This window comes from Salmo salar, chromosome ssa22 (assembly GCF_905237065.1).
Source record: "Salmo salar chromosome ssa22, Ssal_v3.1, whole genome shotgun sequence".
NCBI classification, from domain to species: Eukaryota; Metazoa; Chordata; class Actinopteri; order Salmoniformes; family Salmonidae; genus Salmo; species Salmo salar.
Window position 1 is genome coordinate 62,938,926 of NC_059463.1, and position 24,547 is coordinate 62,963,472.

Here is a 24,547-nt window from a genome sequence, read left to right on the forward strand (position 1 = left end):
CAGAAACGTTCAACCAGTTCTCCCCATTAAGCATCGGGTCGGACTCAGAGGCCGAGCCTTCTCTGGTCTCTCCTCCTCCCGTTACGGACTCAGAGGCCGAGCCTTCTCTGGTCTCTCCTCCTCCCGTTACGGACTCAGAGGCCGAGCCTTCTCTGGTCTCTCCTCCTCCCGTTACGGACTCAGAGGCCGAGCCTTCTCTGGTCTCTCCTCCTCCCGTTACGGACTCAGAGGCCGAGCCTTCTCTGGTCTCTGCTCCTCCCGTTACGGGGTCTGAGACGCCGAGCCTTCTCTGGTCTCTACTCCTCCCGTTACGGGGTCTGAGCCTTCTCTGGTCTCTACTCCTCCCGTTACGGGGTCTGAGATGTCGAAGCCTCTCACCATTAGCTGTGACAAATTGAAAACCCTAGTCATTGGCGACTCCATTACCCGCAGTATTAGACTTAAAACTAATCATCCAGCGATCATACACTGTTTACCAGGGGGCAGGGCTACCGACGTTAAGGCTAATCTAAAGACGGTGCTGGCTAAAGCTAAAACGGGCGAGTGTAGAGAGTATAGAGATATTGTTATCCACGTCGGCACCAACGATGTTAGGATGAAACAGTCAGTGGTCACCAAGCGTAACAAGCCTCAGTGTGTAAATCAGCTAGAAAGATGTGTCGGCATCGAGTAATTGTCTCTGGCCCCCTCCCAGTTAGGGGGAGTGATGAGCTCTACAGCAGAGTCTCACAACTCAATCGCTAGTTGAAAACTGTTTTCTGCCCCTCCCAAAATAAATAATTTGTAGATAATTGGCCCTCTTTCTGGGACTCACCCACAAACAGGACCAAGCCTGGCCTGCTGAGGAGTGACAGACTCCATCCTAGCTGGAGGGGTGCTCTCATCTTATCTACAAACATAGACAGGGCTCTAACTCCTCTAGCTCCACAATGAGATAGGGTGCAGGCCAGGCAGCAGGCTGTTAGCCAGCCTGCCAGCTTAGTGGAGTCTGCTACTAGCACAGTCAGTGTAGTCAGCTCAGCTTTCCCCATTGAGACCGTGTCTGTGCCTCGATCTAGGTTGGGCAAAACTAAACATGGCGGTGTTCGCCTTAGCAATCTCACTAGAATAAAGACCTCCTCCATTCCTGCCATTATTGAAAGAGATTGTGATACCTCACATCTCCAAATTGGGTTACTTAATGTTAGATCCCTCACTTCCAAGGCAGTTATAGTCAATGAACTAATCACTGATCATAATCTTGATGTGATTGGCCTGACTGAAACATGGCTTGAGCCTGATGAATTTACTGTGTTAAATGAGGCCTCACCTCCTGGTTACACTAGTGACCATATCCCCTGCGCATCCCACAAAGGCGGAGGTGTTGCTAACATTTACGATAGCAAATTTCAATTTACAGACCCCAAAAAATATTTTTTTTTGTCTTTTGAGCTTCTAGTCATGAAATCTATGCAGCCTACTCAATCAGTTTTTATAGCTACTGTTTACAGGCCTCCTGGGCCATATGCAGTGTTCCTCACTGAGTTCCCTGAATTCCTATCGGACCTTGTAGTCACGGCAAATAATAATCCAATTTTTGGTGACTTTAATATTTACATGGAAAAGTCCACAGACCCACTCCAAAAGGCTTTCGGAGCCATCATCGACTCAGTGGGTTTTGTCTAACATGTCTCTGGACCTACTCACTGCCACAGTCATACTCTGGACCTAGTTTTGTCCCTGGTATACAGAAAATACCCGAGCCCTGAAGCAATTTTCCAGAAAATTGGAACGGAAATGGTGCCACACCAAACAGGAAGTCTTCCGACTAGCTTGGAAAGACAGTACAGTGCAGTATCGAAGAGCCCTCACTGCTGCTCGATCATCCTATTTTTCCAACTTAATTGAGGAAAATAAGAACAATCCCAAATGTATTTTTGATACTGTCGCAAATCTAACTAAAAAGCAGCATTCCCCAAAAGAGGATGGCTTTCACTTCAGCAGTGATAAATTCATGAACTTCTTTGAGGAAAAGATTATGATCATTAGAAAGCAAATTATGGACTCCTCTTTAAATATGCGTATTCCTCCAAAGCTCCGTTGTCTTGAGTCTACACAACTCTGCCAGGAGCTAGGATCAAGGGAGACACTCAAGTGTTTTAGTACTATATCTCGTGACACAATGATGAAAATAATCATGGCCTCTAAACCTTCAAGCTGCATACTGGACCCTATTCCAACTAAACTACTGAAAGAGCTGCTTCCTGTGCCTGGCCCTCCTATGTTGAACATAATAAACGGCTCCCTATCCACCGGATGTGTACCAAACTCACTAGAAGTGGCAGTAATAATGCCTCTCTTGAAAAAGCCAAACCTTGAACCAGAAAATTAAAAAAACGAATCGGCCTAGGTTGGAATCTCCCATTCCTCTCAAAATTTTTTGAAAAAGCTGTTGCGTAGCAACTCACTGCTTTCCAAGAAACAAAGAGATCTTCTGTTGAATCTCACAATTCATCTTGATGGTTGATGGTTGTACAGTCGTCTCAAATAAAACTGTGAAGGACCTCGGCGTTACTCTGGACCCTGATCTCTCTTTTGACGAACATATCAAGACTGTTTCAAGGACAGCTTTTTTCCATCTACGTAACATTGCAAAAATCATAAACTTTCTGTCCAAAAATTATGCTGAAAAATTAATCCATGCTTTTGTCACTTCTAGGTTAGACTACTGCAATGCTCTACTTTCCGGCAACACGGATAAAGCACTAAATAAATTTCAGTTAGTGCTAAATACGGCTGCTAGAATCCTGACTAGAACCACAATATTTGATCATATTACTCCAGTGCTAGCCTCCCTACACTGGCTTCCTGTTAAGGCAAGGGCTGAAGCATTACATGGGCTTGCTCCTACCCATCTTTCCGATTTGGCACTAAATAAACATCAGTTACGCTACGGTCACTTATGGACAAGTAAAAAAAATGTGACAATAAAATATGACAAAAGTATGTTCATACAGTTGGTATACATGTATAACTGACAACAAAACATTTCGAAAGAACTTCAAAAAACGGTCCAGAAGCACTTTTTTAAGGGGGTGATAAGTTTTAGATTTTTTTTTTACATTTTCCAAATTTGACCCTTGGGTCTTGACTTGATGTGCATTTGCAATATGAACATTTACTGTGGAGCACGCTCGCCATTCTTTTTGCAGTGTGACACTTGGCATTTGCCATATGGCATTTGCAATAAGTTTTGAATGAAACGGCGTCCATTTGAGTGGTATTGTACATCGTGTATATGTTTCGTACGGTGCCAATAAGATCCCATTCATTTTTGTCCATTTCAGGGGGGTATTCCCTTACATACCTACACGTATGCTATGGTCACAAGACGCAGGCCTCCTAATTGTCCCTAGAATTTCAAAGCAAACAGCTGGAGGCAGGGCTTTCTCCTATAGAGCTCCATTTTTATGGAATGGTCTGCCTACCCATGTGAGAGACGCAGACTCGGTCTTAACCTTTAAGTCTTTATTAAAGACTCATCTCTTCAGTAGGTCCTATGATTGAGTGTAGTCTGGCCCAGGAGTGTGAATGTGAACGGAAAGGCACTGGAGCAACGAACCGCCCTTGCTGTCTCTGCCTGGCCGGTTCCCCTCTCTCCATTGGGATTCTCTGCCTCTAACCCTATTACAGGGGCTGAGTCACTGGCTTACTGGTGCTCTTCCTTGCCGTCCCTAGGAGGGGTGCGTCACTTGAGTGGGTTGAGTCACTGACGTGGTCTTCCTGTCCGGGGCTTTCATCGGATGGGGCCACAGTGTCTCCTGACCCCTCCTGTCTCAGCCTCCAGTATTTATGTTGCAGTAGTTTATGTGTCGCGGGGCAATGGTCAGTCTGTCACATCTGGAGTATTTCTCTTGTCTTTTCCGGTGTCCTGTGTGAATTTAAATATGCTCTCTCTAATTCTCTCTTTCTCTCTTTTTTTCTTTCTCTCTCTCGGAGGACCTGAGCCCTAGGACCATGCCTCAGGACTACCTGGCTTGATGACTCCTTGCTGTCCCCAGTTCACCTGGCCGTGCTGCTGCTCCAGTTCCAACTGTTCTGCCTGCGGCTATGGAACTCAGACCTATTTACCGGACGTGCTACCTGTCCCAGACCTGCTGTTTTCAACTCTCTAGAGACAGCAGGAGCGGTAGAGATACTCTCAATGATCGGCTATGAAAAGCCAACTGACATTTACTCCTGAGGTGCTGACCTGTTGCACCCTCGACAACCACTGTGATTATTATTATTTGACCATGCTGGTCATCTATGAACATTTGAACATCTTGGCCATGTTCTGTTATAATCTCCAACTGGCACAGCCAGAAGAGGACTGGCCACCCCTCATAGCCTAGTTCCTCTCTAGGTTTCTTCCTAGGTTCTGGCCTTTCTAGGGAGTTTTTCCTAGCCACCCCTCATAGCCTGGTTCCTCTCTAGGTTTCTTCCTTGGTTCTGGCCTTTCTAGGGAGTTTTTCCTAGCCACTGTGCTTCTACACCTGCATTACTTGCTGTTTGGGGTTTTAGGCTGGGATTCTGTAGAACACTTTGTGACATCAGCTGATGTAATAAGGGCTTTATAAATAAAATACATTTGATTGATCACAACGCTTCAAACTGTTACAGAGAGCTGGTATAGCAAATTTGGTATAGAGCAGGCCTAACCCATCCTATTAAATTAGTCAAAACAGGAAAACACCAACATGAATAGTTATCTATCCAAAACGAAGATGTATTGGTAAACCACTTCTCCAATATTTTTGGCCCTATAACAAATAAATAAACAGCAAAAACATATACATGATCAAATACAAATCTTCGAATCAACTATTAAAGACTACCAGAACCCACTGGATTCTCCAACTACATTGAACGAACTACAGGACAAAATTACAAACCCTCCAACCCACAAAGGCCTGTGGGGTTGATGGTAGCCTACATGAAATTATAAAATATACAGACCACAAATTCCAAATGGCTAAACTTAAAACTCTTTAACATCATCCTCATCATCCTTGATTTCAAAAAGGCTTTTGACTCAATTTGGCATGAGGGTGTGCTATACAAATCGATAACTTCCACAAAGCTGTGAACGATCTGAGAGCCATCAAAAGGAACATAACATGTAACATACCCTCTCTCTCTCGTATAGCAGACCCTCGTGCCAAATTGAGTCAAAAGCCTTTTTGAAATCAATAAAGCATGAGAAGATTTTGCATTTGTTTTGGTTTGCTTGTTTGTCAATTAGGGTGTGCAGGGTGAATACGTGGTCTGTCGTATGGTAATATTGTAAAAAGCCTATCTGGCATTTGCTCAGTACATTGTTTTTACTGAGGAAATGTACGAGTCTGCTGTTAATGATAATGCAGAGGATTTTCCCAAGGATGCTGTTGACGCATATCCCACGATAGTTATTGGGGTCAAATTTGTCTCCACTTCTGTGGATTGGGGTGATCAGGCCTTGGTTCCAAATATTGGGGAATATGCCAAAACTGAGGATAATGTTAAAGAGTTTAAGTATAGCCAATTGGTATTTGTGGTCTGTATATTTTATAATTTAATTTAGGATACCATCAACCCCACAGGCCTTTGTGGGTTGGAGGGTTTGTATTTTGTCCTGTAGTTCATCTCAATGTAATTGGAGAATCCAGTGGGTTCTGGTAGTCTTTAATAGTTGATTCTACAACACTCTCTCCAACCTCCAACTCACTGTCCATTAAGAGGTGAATTAGCAGTGAAACTGAAAAGCCATGAGAAGGAGAGGAGACAGAACTCACCTACATTGATGGCCCAGCCTCGGTCTACAGCCAGTTTCCCTGCCTACAGACGACCAACACAATACATTAGATTAGAAACAACACAATACATTAGATTAGAAACAACACAAACAGAAACAACACAATACAATAGATTATAAACAAAACATTAGATTACAAACAACACAACACAATAGATTAGAAACAACACAATACATTAGATTAGAAACTACACAATACATTAGATTAGAAACAACACAATACATTAAAACAATAATGCAACCCAACAGAGGCTGAGTCCTTGAGATGAATAAACATGAATCTATAAATGTATCCATAAAAATGTACAAATAATATCCCCAAAAATGTAAATACATCTTGATGTGTTTAGTTTTCAGTCAATTTCTCTCTCTCTACCATTCTTGTCTTGTCTTGTCTTGTCTTGTCTTGTCTTGTCTTGTCTTGTCTTGTCTTGTCTTGTCTTGTCTTGTCTTGTCTTGTCTTGTCTTGTCTTGTCTTGTCCTGTCCTGTCCTGTCCTGTCCTGTCCTGTCCTGTCCTGTCTTGTCTTGTCTTGTCTTGTCGTCTTGTCCTGTCCTTCTCTCTCTCTCTATCAGACTGGTATGGTTTTCCTCTCTCTAACAGACTGGTATGGTTTCCCTCTCTCTCTATCAGACTGGTATGGCTTCCCTCTCTCTCTACCAGACTGGTATGGCTTCCCTCTCTCTCTATCAGACTGGTATGGCTTCCCTCTCTCTCTATCAGACTGGTATGGCTTCCCTCTCTCTCTATCAGACTGGTATGGCTTCCCTCCCTCTATCACACTGGTATGGTTTCCCTCTCTCTCTACCAGACTGGTATGGCTTCCCTCTCTCTCTATCAGACTGGTATGGCTTCCCTCTCTCTCTATCAGACTGGTATGGCTTCCCTCTCTCTATCAGACTGGTATGGTTTCCCTCTCTCTCTATCAGACTGGTATGGCTTCCCTCTCTCTCTATCAGACTGGTATGGCTTCCCTCTCTCTCTCTACCAGACTGGTATGGCTTCCTCTCTCTCTCTACCAGACTGGTATGGCTTCCCTCTCTCTCTCTACCAGACTGGTATGGCTTCCCTCTCTCTCTCTACCAGACTGGTATGGCTTCCCTCTCTCTCTCTACCAGACTGGTATGGCTTCCCTCTCTCTCTCTCTACCAGACTGGTATGGCTTCCCAATCTCTCTACCAGACTGGTATGGCTTCCCTCCCTCTCTCTATCACACTGGTATGGTTTCCCTCTCTCTCTCTACCAGACTGGTATGGCTTCCCTCTCTCTCTACCAGACTGGTATGGCTTCCTCTCTCTCTCTATCAGACTGGTATGGCTTCCCTCTCTCTCTACCAGACTGGTATGGCTTCCCTCTCTCTCTATCAGACTGGTATGGCTTCCCTCTCTCTCTATCAGACTGGTATGGCTTCCCTCTCTCTCTATCAGACTGGTATGGCTTCCCTCTCTCTCTATCAGACTGGTATGGTTTCCCTCTCTCTCTCTATCTCTCTATCAGACTGGTATGGCTTTCCTCTCTCTCTCTATCACACTGGTATGGTTTCCCTCTCTCTCTACCAGACTGGTATGGCTTCCCTCTCTCTCTATCAGACTGGTATGGCTTCCCTCTCTCTCTATCAGACTGGTATGGTTTCCCTCTCTCTCTATCAGACTGGTATGGTTTCCCTCTCTCTATCAGACTGGTATGGCTTCCCTCTCTCTCTATCAGACTGGTATGGCTTCCCGCTCTCTCTATCAGACTGGTATGGCTTCCCTCTCTCTCTATCAGACTGGTATGGCTTCCCTCTCTCTCTATCAGACTGGTATGGCTTCCCTCTCTCTCTCTATCAGACTGGTATGGCTTCCCTCTCTCTCTCTACCAGACTGGTATGGTTTCCCTCTCTCTCTATCAGACTGGTATGGCTTCCCTCTCTCTCTACCAGACTGGTATGGCTTCCCTCTCTCTCTATCAGACTGGTATGGCTTCCCTCTCTCTATCACACTGGTATGGTTTCCCTCTCTCTCTACCAGACTGGTATGGCTTCCCTCTCTCTCTATCAGACTGGTATGGCTTCCCTCTCTCTATCAGACTGGTATGGTTTCCCTCTCTCTATCAGACTGGTATGGCTTCCCTCTCTCTCTATCAGACTGGTATGGCTTCCCGCTCTCTCTATCAGACTGGTATGGCTTCCCTCTCTCTCTATCAGACTGGTATGGCTTCCCTCTCTCTCTACCAGACTGGTATGGCTTCCCTCTCTCTCTATCAGACTGGTATGGCTTCCCTCTCTCTCTACCAGACTGGTATGGCTTCCCTCTCTCTCTACCAGACTGGTATGGCTTCCCTCTCTCTCTCTCTATCAGACTGGTATGGCTTCCCTCTCTCTCTCTCTCTCTCTATCAGACTGGTATGGCTTCCCTCTCTCTCTATCAGACTGGTATGGCTTCCCTCCCTCTCTCTATCACACTGGTATGGTTTCCCTCTCTCTCTACCAGACTGGTATGGCTTCCCTCTCTCTCTCTCTCTCTCTCTCTCTCTATCAGACTGGTATGGCTTCCCTCTCTCTCTATCAGACTGGTATGGCTTCCCTCCCTCTCTCTATCACACTGGTATGGTTTCCCTCTCTCTCTACCAGACTGGTATGGTTTCCCTCTCTCTCTACCAGACTGGTATGGCTTCCCTCTCTCTCTATCAGACTGGTATGGCTTCCCTCTCTCTCTACCAGACTGGTATGGCTTTCCCTCTCTCTCTATCAGACTGGTATGGCTTCCCTCTCTCTCTATCACACTGGTATGGTTTCCCTCTCTCTCTACCAGACTGGTATGGCTTCCCTCTCTCTCTATCAGACTGGTATGGCTTCCCTCTCTCTCTATCAGACTGGTATGGTTTCCCTCTCTCTATCAGACTGGTATGGCTTCCCTCTCTCTCTATCAGACTGGTATGGCTTCCCTCTCTCTCTATCAGACTGGTATGGCTTCCCTCTCTCTCTACCAGACTGGTATGGCTTCCCTCTCTCTCTATCAGACTGGTATGGCTTCCCTCTCTCTCTACCAGACTGGTATGGTTTCCCTCTCTCTCTATCAGACTGGTATGGCTTCCCTCTCTCTCTATCAGACTGGTATGGCTTCCCTCTCTCTCTCTATCACACTGGTATGGTTTCCCTCTCTCTCTACCAGACTGGTATGGCTTCCCTCTCTCTCTATCAGACTGGTATGGTTTCCCTCTCTCTCTCTCTCTCTATCAGACTGGTATGGCTTCCCTCTCTCTCTATCAGACTGGTATGGCTTCCCTCTCTCTCTATCAGACTGGTATGGCTTCCCTCTCTCTCTACCAGACTGGTATGGCTTCCCTCTCTCTCTACCAGACTGGTATGGCTTCCCTCTCTCTCTACCAGACTGGTATGGCTTCCCTCTCTCTCTATCAGACTGGTATGGCTTCCCTCTCTCTCTACCAGACTGGTATGGCTTCCCTCTCTCTCTACCAGACTGGTATGGCTTCCCTCTCTCTCTACCAGACTGGTATGGCTTCCCTCTCTCTCTATCAGACTGGTAAGGCTTCCCTCTCTCTATCAGACTGGTATGGCTTCCCTCTCTCTCTATCAGACTGGTATGGCTTCCCTCTCTCTCTATCAGACTGGTATGGCTTCCCTCTCTCTCTATCAGACTGGTATGGCTTCCCTCTCTCTCTATCAGACTGGTGTGGCTTCCCTCTCTCTCTACCAGACTGGTATGGCTTCCCTCTCTCTCTACCAGACTGGTATGGCTTCCCTCTCTCTCTATCAGACTGGTATGGCTTCCCTCCCTCTCTCTATCACACTGGTATGGTTTCCCTCTCTCTCTATCAGACTGGTATGGCTTCCCTCTCTCTCTACCAGACTGGTATGGCTTCCCTCTCTCTCTCTACCAGACTGGTATGGCTTCCCTCTCTCTCTCTCTACCAGACTGGTATGGCTTCCCTCTCTATCATACTGGTATGGTTTCCCTCTCTCTCTCTATCAGACTGGTATGGCTTCACTCTCAGTCTCTCTCTCTCTATCAGACTGGTATGGTTTCCCTCTCTCTCTATCAGACTGGTATGGCTTCCCTCTCAGCTCTCTCTCTATCAGACTGGTATGGTTTCCCTCTCTCTCTATCAGACTGGTATGGTTTCCCTCTCTCTCTACCAGACTGGTATGGCTTCCCTCTCTCTCTATCAGACTGGTATGGCTTCCCTCTCTCTCTACCAGACTGGTATGGCTTCCCTCTCTCTCTACCAGACTGGTATGGCTTCCCTCTCTCTCTACCAGACTGGTATGGCTTCCCTCTCTCTCTACCAGACTGGTATGGCTTCCCTCTCTCTCTACCAGACTGGTATGGCTTCCCTCTCTCTCTACCAGACTGGTATGGCTTCCCTCTCTCTCTATCAGACTGGTATGGCTTCCCTCCCTCTCGCTATCACACTGGTATGGTTTCCCTCTCTCTCTACCAGACTGGTACGGCTTCCCTCACTCTCTATCAGACTGGTATGGCTTCCCTCTCTCTCTCTACCAGACTGGTATGGCTTCCCTCTCTCTCTCTCTATCAGACTGGTATGGCTTTCCCTCTCTCTCTCTATCAGACTGGTATGGCTTCCCTCTCTCTATCAGACTGGTATGGTTTCCCTCTCTCTCTATCAGACTGGTATGGCTTCCCTCTCTCTCTCTCTCTATCAGACTGGTATGGCTTCCCTCTCTCTCTATCAGACTGGTATGGCTTCCTCTCTCTCTCTACCAGACTGGTATGGCTTCCCTCTCTCTCTCTACCAGACTGGTATGGCTTCCCTCTCTCTCTCTACCAGACTGGTATGGCTTCCCTCTCTCTCTCTATCAGACTGGTATGGCTTCCCTCTCTCTCTCTACCAGACTGGTATGGCTTCCCTCTCTCTCTCTCTCTATCTCTCTCTCTATCAGATTGGTATGGCTTCCCTCTCTCTCTATCAGACTGGTATGGCTTTCCCTCTCTCTCTACCAGACTGGTATGGCTTCCCTCTCTCTCTATCAGACTGGTATGGTTTCCCTCTCTCTATCTCTCTCTCTATCAGACTGGTATGGCTTCCCTCTCTCTCTATCAGAATGGTATGGCTTCCCTCTCTCTCTCTCAGACTGGTATGGCCTCTCTCTCTACCAGACTGGTATGGCTTCCCTCTCTCTCTACCAGACTGGTATGGCTTCCCTCTCTCTCTACCAGACTGGTATGGCTTCCCTCTCTCTCTACCAGACTGGTATGGCTTCCCTCTCTCTCTATCACACTGGTATGGTTTCCCTCTCTCTCTACCAGACTGGTATGGCTTCCCTCTCTCTCTATCAGACTGGTATGGCTTCCCTCTCTCTCTATCAGACTGGTATGGCTTCCCGCTCTCTCTATCAGAATGGTATGGCTTCCCTCTCTCTCTATCAGACTGGTATGGCTTCCCTCTCTCTCTACCAGACTGGTATGGCTTCCCTCTCTCTCTATCAGACTGGTATGGCTTCCCTCTCTCTCTATCAGACTGGTATGGTTTCCCTCTCTCTCTATCAGACTGGTATGGCTTCCCTCTCTCTCTCTCTCTCTCTCTCTCTCTCTCTCTCTCTATCAGACTGGTATGGCTTCCCTCTCTCTCTCTATCACACTGGTATGGTTTCCCTCTCTCTCTACCAGACTGGTATGGCTTCCCTCTCTCTCTATCAGACTGGTATGGTTTCCCTCTCTCTATCTCTCTCTCTATCAGACTGGTATGGCTTCCCTCTCTCTCTATCAGACTGGTATGGCTTCCCTCTCTCTCTATCAGACTGGTATGGCTTCCCTCTCTCTCTATCAGACTGGTATGGCTTCCCTCTCTCTCTACCAGACTGGTATGGCTTCCCTCTCTCTCTACCAGACTGGTATGGCTTCCCTCTCTCTCTACCAGACTGGTATGGCTTCCCTCTCTCTCTACCAGACTGGTATGGCTTCCCTCTTTCTCTACCAGACTGGTATGGCTTCCCTCTCTCTCTATCAGACTGGTATGGCTTCCCTCCCTCTCTCTATCACACTGGTATGGTTTCCCTCTCTCTCTACCAGACTGGTATGGCTTCCCTCTCTCTCTATCAGACTGGTATGGCTTCCCTCTCTCTCTCTACCAGACTGGTATGGCTTCCCCTCTCTCTCTCTATCAGACTGGTATGGCTTCCCTCTCTATCATACTGGTATGGTTTCCCTCTCTCTCTATCAGACTGGTATGGCTTCACTCTCAGTCTCTCTCTCTCTATCAGACTGGTATGGTTTCCCTCTCTCTCTATCAGACTGGTATGGCTTCCCTCTCTCTCTATCAGACTGGTATGGCTTCCCTCTCTCTCTATCAGACTGGTATGGCTTCCCTCTCTCTCTATCAGACTGGTATGGCTTCCCTCTCTCTCTACCAGACTGGTATGGCTTCCCTCTCTCTCTATCAGACTGGTATGGCTTCCCTCTCTCTCTATCAGACTGGTATGGTTTCCCTCTCTCTCTATCAGACTGGTATGGCTTCCCTCTCTCTCTCTATCAGACTGGTATGGTTTCCCTCTCTCTCTACCAGACTGGTATGGCTTCCCTCTCTCTCTATCAGACTGGTATGGCTTCCCCTCTCTCTCTCTATCAGACTGGTATGGCTTCCCTCTCTCTCTCTATCACACTGGTATGGTTTCCCTCTCTCTCTACCAGACTGGTATGGCTTCCCTCTCTCTCTATCAGACTGGTATGGCTTCCTCTCTCTCTCTATCAGACTGGTATGGCTTCCCTCTCTCTCTCTCTACCAGACTGGTATGGCTTCCCTCTCTATCATACTGGTATGGTTTCCCTCTCTCTTTCTATCAGACTGGTATGGCTTCACTCTCAGTCTTCTCTCTCTCTATCAGACTGGTATGGTTTCCCTCTCTCTCTATCAGAATGGTATGGCTTCCCTCTCTCTCTATCAGACTGGTATGGCTTCCCTCTCTCTCTACCAGACTGGTATGGCTTCCCTCTCTCTCTATCAGACTGGTATGGCTTCCCTCTCTCTCTACCAGACTGGTATGGCTTCCCTCTCTCTCTATCAGACTGGTATGGCTTCCCTCTCTCTCTATCAGACTGGTATGGCTTCCCTCCCTCTCTCTATCACACTGGTATGGTTTCCCTCTCTCTCTACCAGACTGGTATGGCTTCCCTCTCTCTCTCTCAGACTGGTATGGCTTCCCTCTCTCTCTCTCTACCAGACTGGTATGGCTTCCCTCTCTCTCTCTCTACCAGACTGGTATGGCTTCACTCTCTCTATCAGACTGGTATGGCTTCCCTCTCTCTCTATCAGACTGGTATGGCTTCCCTCTCTCTCTACCAGACTGGTATGGCTTCCCTCTCTCTCTACCAGACTGGTATGGCTTCCCTCTCTCTATCAGACTGGTATGGCTTCCCTCTCTCTCTACCAGACTGGTATGGCTTCCCTCTCTCTCTACCAGACTGGTATGGCTTCCCTCTCTCTCTCTCTCTACCAGACTGGTATGGCTTCACTCTCTCTATCAGACTGGTATGGCTTCCCTCTCTCTCTATCAGACTGGTATGGCTTCCCTCTCTCTCTCTATCAGACTGGTATGGCTTCCCTCTCTCTCTCTACCAGACTGGTATGGCTTCCCTCTCTCTCTCTACCAGACTGGTATGGCTTCCCTCTCTCTCTCTCTATCAGACTGGTATGGCTTCCCTCTCTCTCTCTATCAGACTGGTATGGCTTCCCTCTCTCTCTCTATCAGACTGGTATGGCTTCCCTCTCTCTCTCTACCAGACTGGTATGGCTTCCCTCTCTCTCTCTATCAGACTGGTATGGCTTCCCTCTCTCTCTCTATCAGACTGGTATGGCTTCCCTCTCTCTCTCTACCAGACTGGTATGGCTTCCCTCTCTCTCTCTATCAGACTGGTATGGCTTCCCTCTCTCTCTCTATCAGACTGGTATGGCTTCCCTCTCTCTCTATCAGACTGGTATGGCTTCCCTCTCTCTCTCTACCAGACTGGTATGGCTTCCCTCTCTCTCTCTATCAGACTGGTATGGCTTCCCTCTCTCTTCTGTCCATCTAGTGCTCCTATGACAATCTCCAGTTGTATCAGACACACTACCAAGACTATATGCACACTGTCCTGCATCCAAAATGGCACCCTATATATAGGACACTACGTTGGACCAGAGCCGTATGGAACCCTATTCCCTATATAGGACACTACGTTGGACCAGAGCCCTATGGAACCCTATTCCCTATATAGGACACTACTTTAGACCAGAGCCCTATGGAACCCTATTCCCTATATATAGGACACTACGTTAGACCAGAGCCCTATGGAACCCTATTCCCTATATAGGACACTACGTTGGACCAGAGCCCTATGGAACCCTATTCCCTATTTATAGGACACTACATTGGACCAGAGCCCTATGGAACCCTATTCCCTATATAGGACACTACGTTGGACCAGAGCCCTATGGAACCCTATTCCCTATATAGGACACTACGTTGGACCAGAGCCCTATGGAACCCTATTCCCTATATAGGACACTACGTTGGACCAGAGCCCTATGGAACCCTATTCCCTATATAGGACACTACGTTGGACCAGAGCCCTATGGAACCCTATTCCCTATATAGGACACTACGTTGGACCAGAGCCCTATGGAACCCTATTCCCTATATAGGACACTACGTTAGACCAGAGCCCTATGGAACCCTATTCCCTATATAGGACACTACGTTGGACCAGAGCCCTATGGAACCCTATTCCCTATATAGGACACTACGTTGGACCAGAGCCCTATGGAACCCTATTCCCTATATAGGACACTACGTTGGACCAGAGCCCTATGGAACCCTATTCCCTATATAGGACACTACGTTGGACCAGAGCCCTATGGAACCCTATTCCCTATATAGGACACTACATTGGACCAGAGCCCTATGGAACCCTATTCCCTATATAGGACACTACGTTGGACCAGAGCCCTATGGAACCCTATTCCCTATATAGGACACTACGTTGGACCAGAGCCCTATGGAACCCTATTCCCTATATAGGACACTACGTTGGACCAGAGCCCTATGGAACCCTATTCCCTATATAGGACACTACGTTGGACCAGAGCCCTATGGACTTCGTATATGCAGCTGTATCAGAAACAATACCATGGACCAATCCCCTGGGAGACAGAGGATATGTTGTTTTATCTTACAGTAAGTAGTGTGTTGTTTTATCTTACAGTAAGTAGTGTGTTGTTTTATCTTACAGTAAGTAGTGTATTGTTTTATCTTACAGTAAGTAGTGTATTGTTTTATCTTACAGTAAGTAGTGTATTGTTTTATCTTACAGTAAGTAGTGTATTGTTTTATCTTACAGTAAGCCAGCCAGCCAGCAATGCTATAAAATCAACCAGCAATCTAGCCAGCCAGTCAGTCAAACAGCCAGCAAGCTAGACAGCCTGTCAACCAGCCAGCCAGCCAGTCAGCCAGCCAGTCAGTCAGTCAGCCAGTCAACCAGTCAACCAGTCAACCAGTCAGTAATCCAGCCAGCCAGTCAGCCAGCCAGTCAGTCAGCCAGTCAGTCAGCCAACCAGCCAGTCAGCCAGTCAGCAAAACAGCCAGTCAGTGAGCCAGCCAGTCAGCCAGCCAGTCAGCCAGGCAGCCAGTCAGCCAGTCAGCCAGTCAGCCAAACAGCCAGTCAGCCAAACAGCCAGTCAGTCAGCCAGTCAACCAGCCAGTCAGCCAGCCAGCCAGTCAGCAAAACAGCCAGTCAGCCAGCCAGTCAGCCAGCCAGTCAGTCAGTCAGCCAGCCAGTCAGCCAGCCAGTCAGTCAGCCAGTCAGCAGTCAGCCAGTCAGCCAAACAGCCAGTCAGCCAAACAGCCAGTCAACCAGCCAGTCAGCCAGCCAGCCAGTCAGCAAAACAGCCAGTCCAGTCAGCCAGCCAGCCAGTCAGCCAGTCAGCCAGCCAGCCAGTCAGTCAGTCAGTCAGTCACCAGTCAGCCAGTCAGCCAGTCAGCAAAACAGCCAGTCAGTCAGCCAGTCAGTCAGTCAGCCAGCCAGTCAGTCAGCCAGTCAGCCAGTCAGTCAACCAGCCAGTCAGCCAGTCAACCAGCCAGTCAGCAAAACAGCCAGTCAGTCAGCCAGCCAGCCAGCCAGTCAGCCAGACAACTGATGGAATAGTAATAACACATATTAGCATTCACAGACACACAGCTGGGGATGACCACTCAGTTCTCCCTTGGCGACACACAGACACCAGCTCTGACAGGAAGATCCAGTCGTCTGAAAAGACCATCTGATGACTGCTTTGTACATAAGCATCGAAACCAATAGCCTTGTTTGTCTTTGTGACATTAGTTGTTGTTGCTGCTGACTCAATATTTATATAAAAGGGTATTTTACATAATGTGCCACATATACAGAGACACAGAGAGAGACAGAGAGAGACAGAGAGAGACACAGAGAGACACAGAGAGACACAGAGAGAGAGAGAGTGACAGAGAGAGACAGAGAGAGACAGAGACAGAGAGACAGAGAGACAGAGAGAGACAGAGAGAGAGAGAGACAGAGAGAGACACAGAGAGACACAGAGAGACACAGAGAGACACAGAGAGAGAGAGAGTGACAGAGAGAGACAGAGAGAGACAGAGAGAGACAGAGAGACGAGAGACAGAGAGACAGAGACAGAGAGACAGAGAGAGAGAGACAGAGAGAGACACAGAGATAGAGAGACACAGAGAGAGACAGAGAGACAGAGACAGAGAGACAGAGACAGAGACAGAGAGAGAGACAGAGAGAGACAGAGACAGAGAGAGAGAGATAGAGAGACACAGAGAGAGACAGAGAGAGAGAGAGACAGAGAGAGACAGAGAGAGACAAAGAGAGACAAAGAGACAGAGAGAGACAGAGAGAGAGAGAGAGAGACAGAGTGAGAGAGACAGTGAGAGAGACAGAGAGAGAGAGAGAGAGAGAGAGCAGACAGAGAGAGACAGAGAGAGACAGAGCGAGAGAGACAGAACGAGAGAGACAGAGAGAGACAGAGCGAGAGAGAGACAGAGAGAGAGAGACAGAGCGAGACAGAGCGAGACAGAGTGAGACAGAGCGAGAGACACAGACAGAGAGAGACAGACAGAGAGAGACAGAGCGAGAGAGAGAGAGAGCGAGAGACAGAGAGAGCTCATGTTTTGCTGAATAGGCAGTATCTGACGCTAAGAGGGATGACCCCAACCAAGGGTTAGATACTGCAGCAAACGAACCCTGCCTCATGGCCTAGGGGGTTTCAACGAAGGTCATCAGAACATAAAGCTGTGTTAGCTCTCTGAGTTCATGGGTCTCAGGGAAGGTTAGTAAGGCATAAAAAGTAAAGCATTCTTCTCTATCCGTAAAGATACATTACAAAAAGAAGCCAAGTAATGAATTTATTCCAATACTAATTAGAGAAGAGTATTTCCCCTCAGAGGCTCTGATACCTGTGAAGGACAAAGATCTCCATCACAGCTGTTCAAACTCCTGTCTCTTCCAGGATACGTCCAAAAACAACCAAATAGAACTGGTTTTGAATAAAACATTCAATAACACCCTGTGAATTTATTTCCTGAACACAAAACTCCAGGCTGGACTATGACAACAGATTTCTCACGTTACAGTAGTGGCTAATACAGAGGCTGCTGAGAACAAAGCTGACAAGCTTTGGTAGACGTCATCCAACCTACCATGATGGTGCCTCCGGTCTGCGTTCTGAGTGGCCGCAGGACACGTCTCTGAACCAGGAAGTTAGGTAGGAATAGGAGGGGAGGGATCTCTGTGATGGACGCTACAACCAGGGACCACTGGATTGGACGAAGAAAACAACACGTCATCCTCACACACATGCAGAACACACACACATACGCAGAACACACACACACACGCAGAACACAAACACACACACGCAGAACACAACACACACACGCAGAACACACACACACGCGCAGAACACACACACACGCAGAACACACACACGCAGAACACACACTATGGGAAGTTGTGATGTACACATCTAGGTTTAGGAAGGAGATTTCTGAATGGGATTGAAATGTCACTGCGTTATTAACAACAGTCACAACTAACTTACACTGGAACAGAATACATATTATAATACATATACACACAAAATATAAATCATGCATGTGTGTCATTAAAATAAAGCATGAAGTGAATGCAACAGAATACTGAGGATGGTACCGTAACCCATCTACAGCCCTCCACCAAACAGCTCTGAGGATGGTACAGTACCCATCTACAGCCCTCCACCAAACAGCTCTGAGGATGGTACAGTACCCATCTACAGCCCTCCACCAAACAGCTCTGAGGATGGTACAGTACCCATCTACAGCCCTCCACCAAACAGCTCTGAGGATGGTACAGTACCCATCTACAGCCCTCCACCAAACAGCTCTGAGGATGGTACAGTACCCATTACAGCCCTCCACCAAACAGCTCTGAGGATACCCTCCACCAAACAGCTCTGAGGATGGTACAGTACCCATCTACAGCCCTCCACCAAACAGCTCTGAGGTAGGTAGGTAATGAACTCCCTTACAGAGGGAATAGCGACACTGTTTGTATTCGACCATATTCCCAGTCACCTTGCCATGTTTAAATGAGGTGGTTCGCACTTTCAGTTTTGGCAGCGGATGCTGCCATCTATCCACGGTTAATGGTTTGGGTAGGTTTTAATAGTCACCTTAGTAACAACATCCCCTATACACTTCCTGATGTCCGTGTATACGTCCATGTTATTCTCAGACGCTACCCGGAACATGATCAAAACAATCAAGAAGCATTGATTCTGATTGCTCAGACCAGCGTTGAACAGACCTTAGCATGAGTACTTCCTGTTTGAGTTTCTGCCTATAGGAAGGGAGGCACAAAATGGAGTCGTGATCTGATTTGCCGAAGGGAGAGCGGGGAGGTCCTTATAGACATCTTGAAAGGGGGAGTAGCAGTGGTCCAGTGTTTTTCCAGAGTGAGTACTACAGTCAATGAGCTGACAGAACTTCAATAGGGTTTTCCTCAAATTTGCTTTGTTAAAATCCCCAGCTACAATAAATCTCTTGGGAGGTAATACGCTCGGCATTTGATTGTGAGGCATTCTTGGTCAGGGGACAAAAGGACTTGAGTTTCTGTATGTTATCACAATCACACCATGAGTAGTCAATCATGAAACATACATCCCCGACTTTCTTCTTCCTGGTTGGAGAGTTGATTATTACTGTCTACGCGATGTACTGAGAACAGTACAGTCACAACTAACTTACACTGGAACAGAATACATATTATAATACATATACACACAAAATATAAATCATACATGTGTGTCATTAAAATAACCAATAACCAATAACCATTAAAAGAACCAAGTCGTATTCCTGGTCGTAATGCTGGTGAGTTACCGCCGCTCTGATATCCAAAAGTTATTTCTGGCTGTATGTAATAACCCCAAAACCTTTCTGGGCTAATAATGTAAGAAATAACACACCCAAAAAAATGAATACTGCAAAGTTGCTTAGGAGCTAGAAGCACAGCTGCCATGTCTGTTGGCGCCATCTTGGTGTGGGGGGTGTGCTTTGGCAAAGTGGATGGGGTTATCTCCTGCCCTATCTGGGGTTATTGTCTGACGGGGCCACAGTGTCCCCCCACAGTCTCAGCCTCCAGTATCTATGCTGCAATTTGTGCCGTGGGGCTAGGGTCAGTCTGTCCTATCAGGTGTCCTGTGTGAACTTAAGTATGCTCCCTCTAATTCTCTCATCTCTAGCTCTCTCCCCTCCTAGAGGACCTGAGCCCTAGGACCATGCTTCAGGACTACCTGGACTGATGACTCCTGGCTGTCCCCGGTCCACCTGGTCATGATGCTGATCTATATTATGCTGTTCTACCTGCGGCTATGGAACCCTGAAGTGCGACCTTTCCCCGGACCTGCTGTTTCGACCAAAGAATGCTTGGCTATCAAAAAAACTATTGACATTTACTCCTGAGGAGCTGACCTGTTGCGCACTCCACAATCACTGGCAGAATCCTTTATTTTCTTTAACGAGTCCGATGTGAATGACATACTGCTTTCCCGGGAACAGGCCGAGATCCCCGTCATTTGCGTTAAGAGAAGGAAGAGGGCGGGCTGCCTTCTGAGAATTCGTAGGTGATCGAATAAACTCCCACTGCCTTCCATTCCGCTAGCAAAAGTGCAATCTTTGGAGAATAAAATCGATGACCTACGCGGAAGACTAAACTACCAACAGGACATTAAAAACTGTAATATCTTATGCTTCACGGAGTTATGGCTGAACGACGACATTATCAACAGCTGGCTAGTTATACGCTGTATCAGCAGGATAGAACAGCGGCGTCTGGTAAGCTGTTATAAATAACAGCTGGTGTACGATATCTAAGGCAGTCTCTAGGTTTTGCTTGCCTGAGGAAGAATATCTCATGATAAGCTGTAGACCACACTACCTACCTAGAGAGTTTATCTGAATTTTTCATAGCTGTTTACATACCACCACAGAATGATGTTGGCACTAGAACCACACTCAATGAGCTGTATTCCGCCATAAGCAAACAAGAAAACGCTCACCCAGAGGCGGCGCTCCTAGTAGCCGGGGACTTTAACGCAGGAAACTAATTTGTCTTATGAAATTTCTATCAGCATGTCAAATGTGCAAGCAGAGGGGGGAAAAAAAACTATGGACCACCTTCACTCCACACACAGAGACGCGTACAAAGCTCTCCCTTACCCTCCATTTGGCAAATCTGACCATAATTCTATCCTCCTGATTCCTGCTAAAAAGCACCAGAGACTCGGTCAATAACAAAGTAGTCTGATGAAGCAGATGCTAAACTACAGGACTGTTTTGCTGCACAGACTAGAACATGTTCCGGGATTCTTCCGATGGCATTGAGGAGTACACCACATCAGTCATTGGCTTCATCCGTAAGTGCATCGAGGACGTCGTCCCCACAGTGACTGTACGCACATACCCCAACCAAAAGCCATGGATTACAGGCAACAATCCGCACTGAGCTAAAGGCTAGAGCTGCCGCTTTCAAGGAGCGGGACTCTAACCCGGAAGCTTATAAGAAATCCCGCTATGCCCTCCGACGAACCATCAAACAGGAAAAGCATCAATACAGGACTAAGATCGAATTGTACTACAATGGCTATGAAGCTTGTCAGATGTGGCAGGGCTTGCAAACCATTTCAGACTACAAAGGGTAGCACAGCCGAGAGCTGCCCAGTGACACTAGCCTACCAGATGAGCTAAACTACTTCTATGCTCGAGGCAAATAACACTGAAACATGAATGAGAGCATCAGCTGTTCTGGAAGACTGTGTGATCACGCTCTCAGCAGCCGACGTGAGTTAGACCTTTAAACAGGTCAACATTCACAAGGCCGCAGGGAAAGATGGATTACCAAGATGTGTACTGCGAGCATGCGCTGACCAACTGGCAAGTGTCTTCACTGACGGTTTCAACCTCTCCCTGTCCGAGTCTTTGATAAAAACATGTTTTAAGCAGACCACCATAGTCCCTGTGCCCATGAACACTAAGGTAACCTGCCTAAATGACTACCAACCCCTAGCACTCACGTCTGTAGCCATGGAGTGCTTTGAAAGGTTGGTTATGGCTCACATCAACACCATTATCCCAGAAACCCTAGACCAATTCCAATTTGCATACCGCCCAAACAGATCCACAGATGACGCAATCTCAATAGCACTCCACACTGCCCTTTCCAACCTGGACAAAAGGAACACCTATGTGAGAATGCTGTTCATTGACTACAGCTCAGGGTTCAACACCATAGTGCCCTCAAAGTTCATCACTAAGCTAAGGATCCTGGGACTAAACACCTCCCTCTGCAACTGGATCCTGGACTTCCAGACGGGCCACCCCCAGGTGGTGAGGGTAGGTAACAACACATCTGCCACGCTGATCCTCAACACAGAGGCCCCTCAGGGGTGCGTGCTCAGTCCCCTCCTGTACTCCGTGTTCACTTATGACTACACGGCCAAGCACGACTCCAACACCATCATTAAGTTTGCTGATGACACAACAGTGGTAGGCCTGATCACCGACAAGACAGCCAATAGGGAGGAGGTCAGAGACCTGGCCGTGTGGTGCCAGGACAACAACCTCTCCCTCAAGCGTGATCAAGACAAAGGAGATGATTGTGGAATACAGGAAAAAGGAGGACCGAGCACGCCCCCATTCTCATCGACGGGGCTGTAGTGGAGCAGGTTGAGAGCTTCAAGTTATTTGGTGTCCATATCAACAACAAACTAACATGGTCCAAACACACCAAGACAGTCGTGAAGAGGGCATGACAAAACCTATTCCCCCTCAGGAGACTGAAAAGATTTGGCATGGGTCATCAGATCCTCAAAAGGTTCTACAGCTGCACCACACTGCCGGTCGGTGTCGGGTTGGTTCCTCTGGGGGTCGAGGCAGCAGGCAGGGCACTCTGGCGTCACCCCAGGTGAGCCGGCACCCTTCTCACCCAGAGCCCTCTGTTGCACACATGTTTTTGTATGTTTCTTTCCCTGAGTTTTCCCCGTATTCCCAGCATAAGGCGCTCGTCGATTCAGGCGCGGCTGGGAATTTTATAGACGGATCGTTTGCCCTTAGTTTAGGGATCCCCATCGTTCCAGTGGCTTTCCCCGTTCACACCTCGACCATTAGGGTCAGGGTTGATCTGGGAGGCCACCGGTCCTCTGGGCATGGTGACGTAGGGGGGTCACATGGACTTCCCTGCCACCGGTCCTCTGGGCATGGTGACGTAGGGGGGTCACAAGGACTTCCCTGCCACCGGTTACGCACCCCTTACACAGATCTGGGCTCTCTATTCTGTGTAATTTAATCAAGTAAACAGCAACAAACAGACAAAGTCTAAACATAATTTTCCACATGAACCTAAATAATAACCAAGCTTTGATACAATATAATCTTCCCTGATTTGTATCAACACTTTGTTTTGAGTAGTTTGAGTGCTGAGAGGAGAAGGAGGAAGAGCGCGGAGGAGAGAGAGAGAAGATAGGAAGGAGAAAAGGGGAAAGAGGAAGAAATTAGGAGGTGGAGGAAAGAGGAGTAGGTTTAGGGTTTGGTGTACTGTACACAATGCCATGTTGACTCATAGGAGGACCAGAGAGAAGCAATACAGAGTCTGTTGAGGTAGTGTTTTGTGTGAACCCACCTTGAGTCTGTTGAGGTAGAGTTTAATGTCAACTCACCTTGAGTCTGTTGAAGGAGGCGTTTAATGTTAACCCACCTTGAGTCTGTTGAGGTAGCGTTTTGTGTGAACCACCAGCAGGTCTTCCTCTGCAGCCTCCCGCGCCTCAACGATGCTCCCATCACTGATCAACTTCTCCTCTGAGAAAGACGGAGGAAAGCATGAGCGAGAACGAGAGAGCAAGAGAGATTGATAGAGAGAGAGTTAGAGAAAGTTAGAGAGAGAGTGAGAGAGAGCGAGAGAGAGTGAGAGAGAAATAGTGAGCGCGTGAGAGAGTGTGTGAGAGAGAAGGAGAGAAAGTTAGTGAGAGAGTGAGAGAGAGTGAGAGAGAGAGAGAAATAATGAGAGCGTGAGAGAGTGTGTGAGAGCGAGGGAGAGAGATAGAGAGAAATAGTGAGAGCGTGAGAGAGTGTGAGAGAGAGAGATAGAGAGAAATAGTGAGAGCGTGAGAGAGTGTGAGAGAGAGGGAGAGAGAGGGAGAGAGCGAGTGAGAGAGAAATAGTGAGAGCGTGAGAGAGTGTGAGAGAGAGTGAGAGAGAGCGAGAGAGATCGATAGAGAGATCGAAAGACGAGAGAGAGACGAGAGAGAGAGAGAAAGTTAGAGAGAGAGTGAGAGAGAGTGAGAGAGAGAAATAGTGAGAGCGTGTGAGAGGGAGTGAGAGAGAGCGAGAGAGACAGAGAGAAATAGTGAGAGAGAGAGAGAGTGTGTGAGAGAGAGAGTGAGAGAGAGCGAGAGAAATAGTGAGAGCGTGAGAGAGTGTGAGAGAGAGAGAGATCGATAGAGAGAGAAATAGTGAGAGCGTGAGAGAGTGTGAGAGAGAAATAGTGAGAGTGAGAGAGAGACGAGAGAGAGAATGAGAGAGAGTTAGAGAGTGAGTGAGCGAGAGAGAGTGTGTGAGAGAGAGAGAGTGAGAGAGATAGAGAGAGATAGAGAGAAATAGTGAGAGCGTGAGAGAGTGTGTGAGAGAGAGAGATCGAGAGAGAGAAATAGTGAGAGCGTGAGAGAGTGTGAGAGAGAAATAGTGAGAGCGAGAGAGAGAGATGAGAGAGAGAATGAGAGAGAGTTAGAGAGTGAGTGAGCGATAGAGAGTGTGTGAGAGAGAGCGAGTGAGAGAGATAGAGAGAAATAGTGAGAGCGTGAGAGAGAGCGAGGGAGAGAAACAACAGGTTAGACCTGCTAGGTTAGTAAGGAGGACTCAGTGTCCACCTTACAAACCATACAAGTGGTGAATAAAACCTTTGTCTCCTTCTTGTCTACCTGTTCAGCATACTACCAGGCTACACTACCTGACCCTAAGTGCTCATGTAAAACATTCTAAAATGTGATTACCTTTTAGGAAGTGGATGACTTTCCCCCACTTCCCGCTGTCGAAGGGGTGTAGTTTCTCAAGGCCCATGAAGGTGATGTTGTATACTGGAGAGTAGACGATAGGCAGACGTGACGACGGCACCTCCAGGTATAGCTGGGTGCCGTGACTACGGGAAATAACAAACAACAGATATTACACAAA

The 24,547-nt window shown here is 47.5% G+C and overlaps 1 protein-coding gene across 3 annotated transcripts in view; it reads right to left on the minus strand.

The window, feature by feature from the left end:
• Positions 1–24,547, minus strand: part of hdac11 (histone deacetylase 11) — a 69,704-nt gene that overhangs the window by 39,476 nt on the left and 5,681 nt on the right. For all 3 annotated transcript variants that reach the window (XR_006761320.1, XR_006761319.1, XM_045705380.1), the window contains exons 2-5: positions 24,367–24,512; positions 23,076–23,176; positions 17,483–17,599; positions 5,793–5,835 (exon numbers count right to left, since the gene is read on the minus strand). Coding sequence is in view for 1 of the 3 variants with exons in the window: in XM_045705380.1 (XP_045561336.1) it covers positions 5,793–5,835; positions 17,483–17,599; positions 23,076–23,176; positions 24,367–24,512 (407 nt within the window). In the remaining 2 variants the exon portion in view is untranslated. The remainder of the gene's footprint in view (positions 1–5,792; positions 5,836–17,482; positions 17,600–23,075; positions 23,177–24,366; positions 24,513–24,547) is intronic.